This window comes from Hakea prostrata, chromosome 7 (assembly GCF_041222555.1).
Source record: "Hakea prostrata isolate BN-2017 chromosome 7, UWA_Hpros_2, whole genome shotgun sequence".
Classification (NCBI taxonomy): Eukaryota; Viridiplantae; Streptophyta; class Magnoliopsida; order Proteales; family Proteaceae; genus Hakea; species Hakea prostrata.
Window position 1 is genome coordinate 70,796,311 of NC_142606.1, and position 14,237 is coordinate 70,810,547.

At 40.1% G+C, this 14,237-nt stretch overlaps 1 protein-coding gene across 3 annotated transcripts in view; it reads left to right on the forward strand.

The window, feature by feature from the left end:
- LOC149011934 (ARM repeat superfamily protein) overlaps nt 1-14,237 on the forward strand; it is a 118,422-nt gene that overhangs the window by 20,096 nt on the left and 84,089 nt on the right. For all 3 annotated transcript variants that reach the window (XM_089164220.1, XM_089164219.1, XM_089164221.1), the window contains exons 7-9: nt 917-1,132; nt 1,244-1,310; nt 12,064-12,460. In XM_089164220.1, coding sequence (XP_089020346.1) covers nt 917-1,132; nt 1,244-1,310; nt 12,064-12,460 — 680 coding nt within the window. The remainder of the gene's footprint in view (nt 1-916; nt 1,133-1,243; nt 1,311-12,063; nt 12,461-14,237) is intronic.

The window sequence follows — 14,237 nt, forward strand, 5'->3', positions numbered from 1 at the left end:
TACATTTGACTAAGAAATTGACGAAGGATTTTCTAGTAGGTCTGATCCACCTGTCAGCCATAATGGTAACCCCATATGTGCCCCACCTTGGCTTCAATGCGTTAAGTTGTCTTCCAACTCCTCCTCCCCTTTGGCAAGAACACTTTCATCAACTCCAAGGGGCAGGTGCTTTCATTCTTTGCCAGCCCTTGCAATAGCATTAAGCATTGCTTGATAGAATGTCCCCTGAGCTACTTTAGGGGGATGTTTACTGTAGAACAGAAACTTGCTAACAACATCCCTTGCTCGAAAATGGTTGGTGGTAGAAACCTTTTTGTTTGAACTTGGTGGGGTCTTATTGGAGTATAGGATCTAGGGATGGTACTCTAGAGTAAGGTATATATTGCTCTTCTCCTTCCGAGTCTTTCTGCTCTTGTCTCTTTGCTCAAGTATAAGTGCACCTGAGCCAGATTCTCCAGTTCCTCTATGCGAAAAATGATAATAAATCTCGTCATTAATTAAAATGGGAAAAAAAAATTTCATTTTAATATTAATAAAAATATTAATTTACTCAAGTGAATATAGGTCTTCGTCGATCATTGAGGGAGGTGAACTTATGATAAAGAAGAGAAAAAAAGAAAACTCCTCTAAAAGAAGTATACGCTTTAGGTCAACATATATCTATGTCTGCTCACAAAGCACGAAGAGTAATTGATTGGGTTTGTTCATATTGCCTCATGCTATAAATTGGAAAGGCTATTGATTAGTGGCTAAAGTTGCTTGGTGTTGTCTCCACTTAGTTTTTCATATTCATTATCTGGTCCAAATTCACCACTTGCTTCGGTGCTTCCATGCTGATTGTTCTATCTCCGAGGTTGTGATCTCTGTTTGCAACCAATGCTTTAACAAATGCATTTCTTATATGGTTTTCATGCAGATTTCCTCTCATTTCTTTGAATATATTTGGCACCTCTGGCAGAGTGATGTGCAGACCATAATACATGGTTTTTCTGCACTTGCCCAAAGTTCAACTGTTGCTTCAGTAGACCATCAAGATGATCTACATTTAACTTGTGAGAGATGGCTGTTGTGTTCGAAGATAATAAGGCAACTGATTATTTCTGGGTTTCTGAGCGATGCAAAATCGTTTGAGGTATTTATATCTGAGATATGGTTTCAATGATTATTATCATCGTTCTGCCCATTGTATTTTTAGTCTTTTTTCAATCCACTAATTTGTGTTGATCACCTTCTGTGTTTTTAGGAGGTTCGACCAGTGAAGGATGTTTCTCCAGTGCTGTTGAATGCTGTTCAGTCATTTCTTCTTTACTGTATGATTTCTGTCATTTTGAATTTTGCAAATCCAATAGCTGAAAAGACACTGTTTGCCCATTTTCTAGTTTAACGGTCTCCAAATCTTGTCCTTCTTTTAGGTTTTTATGCTATTCAAGTTTCTTTTTTCGTCCACCAAATTGTTCTTGTTGCCACTTTACCTGTCTGCAATACAGGAAGAAAATTTTGGGATAATTTTTCTTACCTTTTTGAAAGTTCATGGAGTTGTTTCTATATCAATTTTTTTCTTTGAATTTTGATTCTTGAAGTGCTGTGTTGACCAGAACACTCAGCCTACTTCCTCAGCCATGTATTTAGGACTTGGGATTGGATTGACTGTATCAGTTGAACCATTTCGAAATCTCAGTCCTGATCTAACTTTACTTGGTTATGACAGGCATCTAGAACCTTCATTATGCCCAAATTCAGATAATCTAGAGCTCTGAGTTGAGCTGGGTCCTGACATGGATAGGAAATGACCAATTGGATCTACAAATCAAAGCTTTAAATTGTTTTATTGTTCGGCTGGATTCTGATTGGAGCTCTTTTTTTATTTATTTTGAGGGGCGGGGGGTTGTCAAACTTTCCCCAATAGTATGGCCTTTTGAGTTGTTATGTCTGGTGTGGGAAACTGGGAATTACTTTTGACTCTCTTTCTGCTGCTGCTTCAAGTGATACATGAAGAAACAAGGTGAATACCAGTGATGGCTGATAGAACTTCAATCACGTCTGCAGCATACCCTAACTCTGATCTACGTAATTCTCCTAAGTTTCCTTCAGATTGTCCACAACATGCTCAAAGTCTTCTATCAATCAAAATACTGGGTTTTTATAATCTTCCTTTATGTGACACGACATTTAGACTTTTGAATTTGAGAAAAAAGAAGAGATACTTGATTTGCAATCTGTGTAGGCTATTGCTTTATGGAATTGGATTTTGTGAAGAAGCAGGCCCTCATTTCATGGTTCTTTTTGAGCTCTAACCCTGGAATATCCTTCCATGGAAGGCTCTGAAGAGAACCTAAGTGGGGATATGGAGTAAGAGAAAGCAAGAAGAAATCCAAGCGTTATCCATCCCTCTATGGCTCTACCCACTCTCTCCTCCCTTTACCTATCACCCTCCATTTTCACTCTTCAGAACTGTTGAAGATAATAATAGTTGAATAAAGCAAGAGAGAAGAAGAGAAGAAGAGAAAGAGAGATGTTGAGAAGAAGAGAGAGAGAGAGAGACATTGAGGAGAGAGAGAGTTTGAGTGTGCGTATGGTTCTAGGAGTCTTGTGGCTGTGGTGCTAGGACTCTAGTGTTTTAGATTATATAAAATATTGATTAGGAGTTTGTACCAACCAGTATCTCCTTTGGGTTGCCTAGTGTCTTTGTGAGTACCAATTGTAGAGTTCTTCTTGTATTTAATAACTGGTGTTTGATTTGCTTTGGGACTTCTAACATTAGTAGAACTCTTGGAAGTTTGATCAGTTGTGGAACTCTTGGAAGTTTGATCAGTTGTGGAACTTCTAACAGCAGTGGAACTCTTGGAAGCAATCCTAGCCGCATATGCTTGAGATGAAGTGGCGGCTATGATGTTGGTTGGTTTTCCAGATATATTCTTAATACGCCCCCTCAAACTCAAGGGAGGTGAAGTGACCTTGAGGTTGGCCAAGGTGCTGAAAGTGCTGAAACGTGGAGTAGATAGCGGCTTGGTGAAGATATCAGCTAGTTGATCCTTAGTAGATAGGAAACGAACATGAAGATCTCCTTTGGCAACCTTATTATGAACAAAGTGGAAGTCAATCTCGACATGTTTGGTACAAGCATGAAAGACATGATTTGCAGTGAGATAGGTGGCACCAATATTATCACACCAGAGTATAGGAGCATCACTTAGAAATATATGAAGCTCGTGAATTAGAGATTATAGCCAAGTGAGCTCAATCGTGGCATTGGCAAGAGCTCGATATGCAGATTCTGTACTGGAGCGAACAACAGTGGATTGTTTTCGAGAGCTCCAAGTGACGATGTTTGGCCCCAGGAAGACACCATAACCACTGGTAGACTTATGATCATTAGGGCATCTAACCCAATCAACATCGGAAAAAGCGGTTAAAGTCATATTAGAGGATTTGTTGATGACTATTCCATGAGAGAGTGTACCCTTTAAGTACCGCATAATCATTTTGACAACAAACCAATGTTCAAGAGTTGGACTTTACATAAACTGATAGACCTTATTGACTGCAAACTGTATGTCAGGACGAGTCATAATAGCATACTATAGGGCCCCCACAATACTTTTGTATAATGTAGGATCATCAATTAGCTCTCCTGAAAATTTGCTCAATTGGGTAGAGGGAGAAAAAGGATTGGTAACAGGCTTGCAATCACTTATGTTAGCCCTGCGAAGAAGGTTAGTAAATTATTGTTGATGACAAAGGTGAAGACCATTCGGGAATAAAGATACATACATTCTAAGAAAGTAATGGAGGGGACCAAGATCTTTGACGGCAAAGATAGAGGCAATAGTAGTCATAAATTTTGATAGTAACATTAGAACTGCCAGTAACAATGATGTCATCCAAATAAGTTAAGATAAAAAGTGTTCTAGAAATACCATGATAAATGAAAAGAGAAGTGTCAATTTTAGAACCAACAAAGCCAAATTCCAGTAGGAAGGAATTAAGTCTATCAAACCAAGCACGAGGGGCCTGTTTAAGACCATAGAGAGATCTGCAAAGGCGACAAACAAAATTAGGATGAAGAGGGTCAGCAAACCCTGGTGGCTGTTTCATATAGACTATTTCATTAGAAAGCCATGGAGAAAGGCATTTTGGATTTCAAGTTGGCGAATAGGCCAAGAGTGGGAAACAACTAGAGATAGAATCAGGCAGATAGTGGTGGGTTTGACAAGCAGGCTAAAGGTTTCTTTGTAGTCAAGACCCTCTTGTTGATTGAACCCTTTTGCCACTAAGCGGGCTTTGTATCTTTCAATAGAACCATCAACCTGCCTTTTAATTCGAAACACCCACTTGCAACCTGTAACATTTGTCTGAGGAGGAGGGACAAGAGACCAAGTGCCATTCTTTATTAGGGCATTAAATTCATCATCCATAGCCGTTCGCCAGTGAGGGTTTTTGTTGGTAGTAGTGAAAGAGGTAGGCTCAAGTTGGGTATCATCAAATATGGATGTAAGTAGGGCTTTGGAGTGAGTAACCATGGGATGAGTGTTAAAAGAAGTGGTTGGAGGAGTTGGGGAAGGAGATGGATGGTGAGGATCATAAGAGACAGGATCCAAAGAAGGAGAAGAGGATGAGGATGAGGTGGAGGGGCCCAAGGGGAGGTGATTCGGCCAGGGGTGGGGATGGGGGTGGTGAGTCCATAGGGGAGGGGATTAGGCTAGGGGAAGAAACAGGGGTTAGGTGGGGTGGGGATGGGGGTGGTGAGTCCATAGGGGAGGGGATTAGGCTAGGTGCCTCTCGCTGCAGTTTCAAAGGCATAGTTCCAAAATTTTATGGGGTAAAAAGAATAAGCTAACAAGGTAAGGCCAGTTTCAACAATATGGTGATGACAACGTTTGACAACCCCATTTTGCTCATAAGTGTGAGGACAAGGGAGGCGATGATCTATCCCACAAGAAGTGAGAAAGGTAGACACATGGCGATATTCGCCACCCCAATCACTCTGAAAGTGTTTAATCCGTCTGGAAAGTAAATTTTCAACAAGTAATTTAAGCCGTTGAAGAATCCCAACAACCTAAGACTTCAAATGCATAGGATACAACCAAGTGTACTTACTAAAGGCATCCACAAAAATAACATAGTACCGAAAATTATCAATAGAAACAATAGGAGAGGGTCCCTAGACATCCGAATAAATCAAGTCCAATGGGGCTTTAGAGATTGAAGTAGAAGAAGAGAATGGGAGTTTATGACTCTTTCCTTTTTGACAAGCATCACACAAAAACTGAATTTTCTCAGAAGTGACAGGTAATCTAAATTGAGAAACAAGACGATTGACTAATTTAAAGGCAGGATGGCTAAGTCTGAAGTGCCACTGGGAGACATAAGCACGTTCACTAATGAAAGCTTGGGGAGAGGAGTCGCCTAAGGGCATTTGGTGAAGTCCATTCCTAATGGTTCCCTGGAGAAGACAAGTCCCTGTTGCTCGATCCTTTACATAAAACAAGTCAGGATGAAACTCAAATATAGCATTATTGTCATGAGTAAACTTGGAAACTGATAAAAGGTTCTTTTGAATGGAGGGAACATGAAGAACATTATTGAGAGAAACAGGAGAGAGTTGTGTAGGGAGAGAAAAAGTACCAGTGTGAGAGATTGGCAAGCCTGTACCATTACCTACTAGAACCTGATTCGAACCAGTGTAAGGGTAAGCCAATTGAAGATTGTTAAGGGAATTGGTGATATGATGTGTAGCCCCAGAGTCAGGATACCAAGTGTTGTTTTTATAAGGGCATCCAGAGAGTTTGGAAACATGCATAAAGGGGGGAGCATTGGTTGTAGCTTGAATAGCATGATTGTAGCGTTGATAACAATCACGAGCTTTATGGCCGTGACGATAAAAAATTTGGCAAGTAATGAGAGAGGACTGATGTTGTTTGCAACCACTAGTGGAGGGTGGAGTGGCAAGAAGAGGAGGACAATAGTTAGAGGAACGTCCACGAGAAACTCTACCTCTGTAGTGCGATCGACCCCTAAAGGGAGGACGATAATTGCGAGCAGTACTAGTTTGAGCCATATTAGCCAAAGGGAAAGAGGAGTCATAGGCTAAGTCATCCTTAAGACGAATTTCTTGAATAACATTCCTTTTAACTCAGCAAAAGTGACAGGAATGCCACGAGTTGTAATAGAAGTAACAAAGGCCAAATAATCAGAGCCCAATCCATTGAGGATATGAAGACAAATATCATCATCTGAAACAGTCTTAAAGACAGCCACAAGGTGATCGGTAGTATGCTTAATACGAAAAAGATAATCATGAGTCGTATGATTATCGCGTTTCATGTTTTGTAACTGAAGGTGAAGTTGCATAATCTTTGCTGTAGAAGGTGTAGCATAGGTAGATTCAAGATGAAGCCAAACTGCTCTGGCGGTAGTACATCCAATAATTTGAGCATGGACGAATTTTGTGAGTGAAGCAATAATCCAACACATGAGAAGTTGGTTTGACAAATCCATGAATTGTAGGCAGGATTTGGTGTGCATATAGGAATGGAGTCTTTTTCAACTACTGTAGTTGTAGAGGACAGATGGAGGAGCCATCCACAAGAGAAAATAAATCATAAGTCTTCAAAAGAGGAACAAGTTGCGACCTCCATAGTAAGTAATTGCTGTCGGTGAGCTTGATGGTCAGGAGACTGTTGAGGGAGGGAAGTGAAACAGGGGGGAATAAAAAACCTGGTGCTCTGATGCCATGTTAAAGATAATAATAGTTGAATAAAACAAGAGAGAAGAAGAGAATGAAAGATGTTGAGAAGAAGAGAGAAAGAGACGTTGAGGAGAGAGAGAGTCTGAGTGTGCGTATGAAAGAGCACATAAAATAATAATCACATTGATTTACAATGAATTAGTACATAGCTTTATATAGAAACAGAGTCCCTCTTCATAGTGTTCTTGGAGTCCTATGACTGTGGTGCTAGGACTCTAGTGTTTTAGATTTCATAAAATATTGATTAGGAGTTTGTACCAATCAGTATCTCCTTTGGGTTGCCTAGTGTCTTTGTGAGTACTAATTGTAGAGTTCTTCTTGTATGTAATAACTGGTGTTTGATTTGCTGTGGGACTTTTAACATCAGTAGAACTCTTGGAAGTTTGATCAGTTGTGGAACTTCTAACAGCAGTGGAACTCTTGGAAGCAATCCTAGCCGCATATGCTTGAGATGATGTGGCGGCTAGGATGTTGGTTGATTTTCCAGATATATCCTTAATAAGAACTTCTCCACCCTACCAAATGTAATGTGTGCTAGAGTTACTTTCTTTCTGATTTTGCTCCCCAAAAATTCTACCCTGCCCTCCCCACCAACATGTGGATCCCATCTTCCTAACAATCCTGCTCCACCCTTCCTTAGAGGAAACATGACGTTATGAAACAAATTGGTTCGAACGAGCTCAATGTTTATTTATTTATTTTATTTTTAAACTAACATTAAAGAGCATGAATAGGGAAGAGAATATACAATGAGGAAGGGGTGGGGGAAGGGAGTCAACCAGCCATCAAGAGGGGGGCTAGAGAGAAGAACCAAGATCCTAGGTAACAACAATGAGCCTGTTCCTTGGGGTATCCACAACAAGGGGATGGGGAACCAACTGAAGCCTAGAGGAAACATCATAGCAGATGATTTTCCGAATCAACTCCAAAGATCTAGATTTGGAAGTCCATCTCCTAAGGTTATGCTCCCACCCCAAGTGGTGGAGGGTGGCTCCGAAGACCATGTTACCAACCTGATCGCCAATAGTATTGCCAAAGAAGGATCTCAAAATCCAATACCAATCCTGATGAAGCCAAAAGAGCATTCAAAGTGAGGCCAAATATAGTAGAGGGCTTTCTTCCAAAGGGAATGGGTAAAGGGACAAGTGACAAACAAGTGGTTAAGGTCCTCTGAACCAATTCAACAAAGGATACTGCTAGGGTTAGTAGGGATATGGCGGTTAACGAGAAAAGCTTGGGTGGGGTGGCCAAGGTTAAGGTCTCTACAAAGGTTGAGGGAGTGCGGGGTACGGGGTACGAGGTACTTGACCTTTGAACTAAACTAGGGGGCCTAAGGGACAGGGGGAGGGGGAGGGGGAGCGGGTGAGTTTCTAGCCCGACGAGGTGGTAAAGATTTGGAGGGGGTAGTCCAAATGGTAAGGTCACTGGGGATATCTAGGATGGGGGGAAGGCAGGTCCAAATTTGTGTGAGACTTGGGTGTAGCAAGGGGGACCAAGAGTCGTCAATGATGGATGAAAGTGGGGTGAATTTGGGAGTTCGGGACTCATACATAGTGCAAGGTCCACGGAGCATGAATTGAGTGCCCATCGGATGCCAAGGGTCCAGCCATAAGGAAATGGAAGAACCAGTAGAGATTTCGGAGGAGCTAGTGGAAATGGTGAGAGGCCTCAAAAGTAGGAGCTTTCTCTTGATCCATGAAGGGTTGTAGGAGAGGGTAGCAGTCCAAATTGTGTCAAATTTGAGGAAGTAAGAATAAACTCAATTAACCTAGACCGAGTCATGCTTGTAGGCAATCTTCCAAATGAGTTTCAAAAGAATGACAATGTTGACATCTTGGATTCAACAGATACCTTGACCCCCCTTGGATTAAGGGCGACAGATATTTGGCCAACGGGTAAGGTGAAGGAAGTGTGAGGCCTCTTGGCTTTTTCAGAGGAAGGCGCAGAAGTGGTCTTCCATTGCTCGGATGGGAGATTTGAGAATGAGGAAGATAATATTTCAGTAAAGGTACCAGGCTTGGAGGACACAACGGATAAGCACCACTTGACCGGAAACCTAGGGTTAGAATTTTTAGGTCAACTTAGGGTTAGGTTTAGGGTTTGACGGTAGGAATATACCAGTAAGTGATGGGGGTTCTATTAGTGAGGGTTTGGGGTTTCACCACTAGGGTTTGAATGCTGAACTTGGAGTTTCAGCAATCGTGGGTTTCACCTGAGATTTGAAAAGTGAAAATTGAAGGAATCTAGGGTTAAGGTTGGGATTTGGGACGGAATTAGGATGACTTTCCAACTTTGGTAGGGGGTAATTCAAACTGAGTTCAGGAGAAAACTGATAGATGGACTGTACTGGGTGAGTTTTGGGTCTTCCTGGAAGAGCCAGAGGTGGGGGATTTTTACACTTTGAGTGCATGATCTGGGATTGGAGCTGGATTGAGTTTAATGCATTGGTTGGATAATGAATGGTTTTTGATAGCCTGTTGCAAATGGAAGTTGTATGGAATTAGAAGGATAGTAATGCAACTGGAAGTTTAAGGTTATTGAAGACCTGCAAGAAGAATTGGGGCTGGGATTCTCAATAACTTACTGTAGTGGCAACTGGCAAGAATGCCTTGGCTGCTGCATGTAGTTTGAACAATTTGAAAACGGCTTGAACTTTGAAAAGTAACTACAACCAGGCCAGCGGTGGCTGAATACACACACAAATCTCACCGAGGTTGGATCACTCCGTAGACTAAATCTCCAATGGAGTACGGAGGCTGCAGCAGCAGCTTCTTTTTCTTGCAAAGCAATTTTAATAATCTGAACATGACCATCAACATCCATGATATCCTCCATTTATATTAAGGCCTTAGGGCCTGTAGCCGTGGAATTTGATTCCTGGGCTGAGTAGAAAAACAAATTATGCCTCTTATGGAAGTCATGGAGGGTGGGAATTACAATATAGTTAGCAAAAGATTCTCTTCTAAGTTCTAAGGCACTTGGAATGCTACATGTTCTTCATCAGCAATCCCCCTGCTTGAAAATATTAGACTCTGATGAATTGATAAAGGACATGTGACATTTGTCTGCTTGAATACAACTGTTGTCTTGGTGGGGCAACCTCTCTACTTGAGAAGATAGACATGTAGCCACTTCCATGTCGAGTGGTCTTATGATTATCATCTAGACCCTTTCAGCTTCCTTTACCACACCTACAATAGGTAGCTCAAGTTGTGGGAACCATTTATTCAGTCACTTTCATCTGGGCAATGCTCTAGATAATACTGTTGATCAACCCCCCCCCCCAAAAAAAAAAAAAAAAAAAAAAAAAATCAAGACCACGTTGAAAACACTTCGCTTGTTCCCATATCTTCATTTAACTGAAGTGTTTATCAATAGGTCCAATATGTTTCAACGTCTTGTATGGGCCCATCTTCTTAGGATGGAGCTTACTGTGAACGTCTTTCAGGCTTAAAATTATGATATTGCCAGTGGTGATCAGAATTAGTCTTTTATACTTTGTTGCTAAGAGCAATCTTTCTTTGGACTTCAGATGGACCCTTGTAATGTGGTGGAGAATTTTATCTCTTGTTGACTCCTACTTGAGGTTGTAGAGGAAAACAGATTCAGTGGGATGTCTTGGTCAAAGGGAGTCCTGTTTACAAAGCCATGATAAGTAAACTCACCAATGTCAAGGTTTGAAGGCTGGGTCTTCTAAGAAACTCCAACTAGGTAGATTGACAGTGCAGTTTGATGTTGCAGATCAGCTCAGATCTCAGATAACAGGGAAGATGAGTGTGGCAGACCTATGAAAAATGGATCCAGAACTCAGAAAGGAATCAGAATTTGGTACTGGCAGTATTAATCAGAATGGGATACCCGGACAAAGCATAAAATCTGAAGGCAACCTCAGGTTTCCTGATTAGTAAATAAGCAGAGTACAGAAATAGCCTTATTGAACTGTCTAAGAGTGGGAGAAATTTTTGAGCTTTTCTGTCTGTTAAACGATTTCTGAGTTCAAATCTCTGATTGAAATTTATACAGAAATTTAAGAAGTAAAAAAGGGGCTGAAGTACACCCAAAACACCACATAAATTATAGACCACAAACCCACATGAATTTAGGAAGATTTTTTTCTTCAAAATTTTGGCTTTCATTATTCAAATTTTGGCATCAAAGGGCGGCTGCAGATTTATTTGTAGGATGTCATTGTAGGTTTTCCCTGAAGAAAAACAGAAATAGGAATAGCGAAGAAAGAGCAGGACTAGGAACTCTATGTGGGACCTCATTTGTGACAAACCTGGATCTATAACCAGTAATTGAAACAAAGAAAGAGAAGGGGAAGAGAAGAACAAGAAGACCGAATAAGAGGTAGGTGAGAGATGTTTAGATAGAGTTATGAGTGTAAAACTCCGCCACTGTTCAAATATATGGTAAGGGGAGTACAAAGTACCAGAGAGGAAGCATCCTGATCTAATTACTCATGAAATAGGAACTAAAGAGTACGTTAGTACCAATGTTTTACAACACGTAAAAGTATAAATAGATAATATCACATAAATAATGTGAAATAGGAACCAAATAGTACCAATGTTTTACACCTAAAAGTATAAATAGATAATATCACATAAATAATGTTCAGGTGAATAGTACACATGAACACTGTTCATGACACCATTCACGTGAACAGTGATGTGAGTTTGGTCAATACTTCCTGACGGTTAGTGTTTTTTTTTTTGTGGCTTTCTGGGGTTGGAGGTGGAGTGGTGGGGTTCGGGAACCATATTGAGAGTTGTTCTACAATCTTTCAAGGTCCTATTGGCAGTTGCAGTTTGGTTGCAGCAATTTTATCTCTTTCCCTTGTTTTATTTGGGGGTCATAGTTTGGAATTATCTCTGTTTCCCTTGGTTTCTCTGGGGGTGATGGGTGGTGAGGTTTGCTTCTGGAACCATATTGATTTCTCCCTTTGATGAATTTAAAATAGGTTGAGCTGTACTTTAACTAATTTGCATCCCTCTGGCCGCATTCTTTAAGATTTCCCTCTCTTGGATGCACCTTGACATCCAAGTTGCTGACTTGCTATCATGTCTTTTTCGTTTTCATACCTTTGCCCTGTATTTAACTTGTTATCAGGCATGGTCAGAAAAATATAGGGGATTCAGGTACATTATAAAGTTTTCTGTTCCTCCCAATGTTGTGATCACATTACCGTTGTATACTGAACTTAATCGCGTGCAAAATTCTCTATTAATTACAAGATAATTTGTTTAGCAGTAAAAAGTTTTGTGGAATTCTGTAAGTTGATTACCTAAGTTTAATTTATCCTGATGTTGCAGATTCATCTTTCCCAGTGAGTAGTAAAGTTTGGGAATTTACAAAGAGGGCATGTACTAAATTAATGAAGATTTTAGTTACAATACAGGGAAGACATCCTTATTCCTTTGGTGACAAGCAAGTTCTTCCGCCCATCTTGGGCTTCTGTTTGGGTCAGATTACAAATCCTGAGCCAGCAATAGAACCTTTTGAGCAGTTTCTTATTCAATGTATGGTCATGGTTAAGTCAATATTGGAGTGCAAAGAATACAAGCCAAGTCTTACTGGGCGTGTGATGAATGAAAACGGGGTCACACTAGAACAGATGAAGAAAAACATTTCTAGTTTTGTTGGAGACATCATTAACTCTCTTCTGTCGAGAGAACGTGTGGTACTGTTGTGCAATATGTTGATTAGAAGGTAATTAAAGATTCAGTTGATTCACTGTTTTCATATATTTACTTTGAATTTCTGTCCCCCCCCCCACCCTCCCCAAGAAGGTTCTTTGAACTTCACAAATTTATGTTTGTTTCGAGAAAAGTAATGCTACTTTCTTGCTTTGTGATTTTGAATCTTCCGTTAATTATGGCTGTAAGCAGGCCGGGGCTGCTAGCAATTCTTGTCTCAAGCTTATGAGACCGGCAAGTCAGCCTTGTCCCATATAAATGGTGATTTGAAAGGAATCAACCTAGGGCTGTAAACCAGGATTTTGTTGAGCCAGCTAAGTTTGAATAGGCAGGTTGTGGGGCCAGCTTGTAGGTTGGGTCATGGCTGATGTGGGGTTGTGTCAAGTTGATATAGGGTAGAAGATGTGGAATTTATTAGGTAATCTACTCCTTAATCTATTAGGTAACCTAAACTGACTGGGAAAGTGAAATAAAAGAAAATAAACCCAAAACAGGAGACAAACTAAACTGATGAAATAAATCCCATTATCCTACATTCTATCCATATTTCATGCCCTTTTTATTGGTCAATTACAAAGTAACCCATGGGATTAAAGGACCAATACATATATAACCCAAACCATAAACTTCTTCCTGAGAAATGGTATTGGGTGGTCATTTTGAGAAACGTGATGCATCATTTTGTGTCATACCAGAGAGTTTTTTTTTGGTCAGAAGGAGACAGATTAAAACAGTGCATACATGCATGGAAAAGGTCAAAAGGTCATGGAAATACACTTTTGAAGCAACAGACAATGTAAATGACTAATATGTGTAACATGTATATTGCATGAACATTAAAATGGAAAAAAGTTTATGTTGAGGGAAGAGATTTCAAGGAGAGTACTAATTCCCGCAAATGATCAACTTGGATTAATAAATGTATTCATTTGGAGGGAAAATATAGGATTGGTAATATGATTTGAAAACAATAATGAAGGTGTTCCCCCCCCTGAAACCCAACTTTTTGTGAGACTCCCTTTTTCTGTCGAATCTCCTCAATGTTTGATCTCATAACCTAAATCTTAGTTTAATAGTCACAGAGCCTTTAATGACCATATCAACTACCAACTTGTGTAGGTTGGTATCAACCACATCATCATCATTACGTATCAGTATATATTGGTATGTATTAAGCCATATCATCTGATACATATCAATACTCATGGAATTTTCTAATGTATGTATCGGTACGTAGGGGTCTGTGCCCGATACAATATGATAGTGATTGAGATACGCTAGTTTCAAAAAAGGATACATAATGGTGTCAGTTGACACTGGTATGTATTAGCCCTTATTGTGTCACATTGGTCAATGTCATATTGGTTGATACTTTAGACTATGTCCATGGTAAAGATGCCAATTTGGTGATGAATCTGGACCAAATGAGGAAGCGGCAGCAAACCTTTGGTTTTTTGTGATGTTCTATCATGACTAGATTCGAGAAAAAATGTATGTTAAAAGGTTGAGAATTTCACCTTGCCATTAAAAAATCCATTGAATATTTTTGAAAGGGGGGGGGGTTTGACTTCCTCTTCTTCTTCTTTTTTTTTTTTTTTTTTTTTTTTTTGGGTTAATAAATAAATGCCACAAATGGGTGTGAAAAAGGAGACAAGGAGAAGGGAAAGAAGAGTGGGGGGGGGGGCAAGGACAACCTAAATGAGCCTAGCACTAAGATTAAGGATGATTACTAAATCATAGGTGATAAGAATAAGTTTGTCCCTTGAGGTACCATCAAAGTGTTTAGAGAT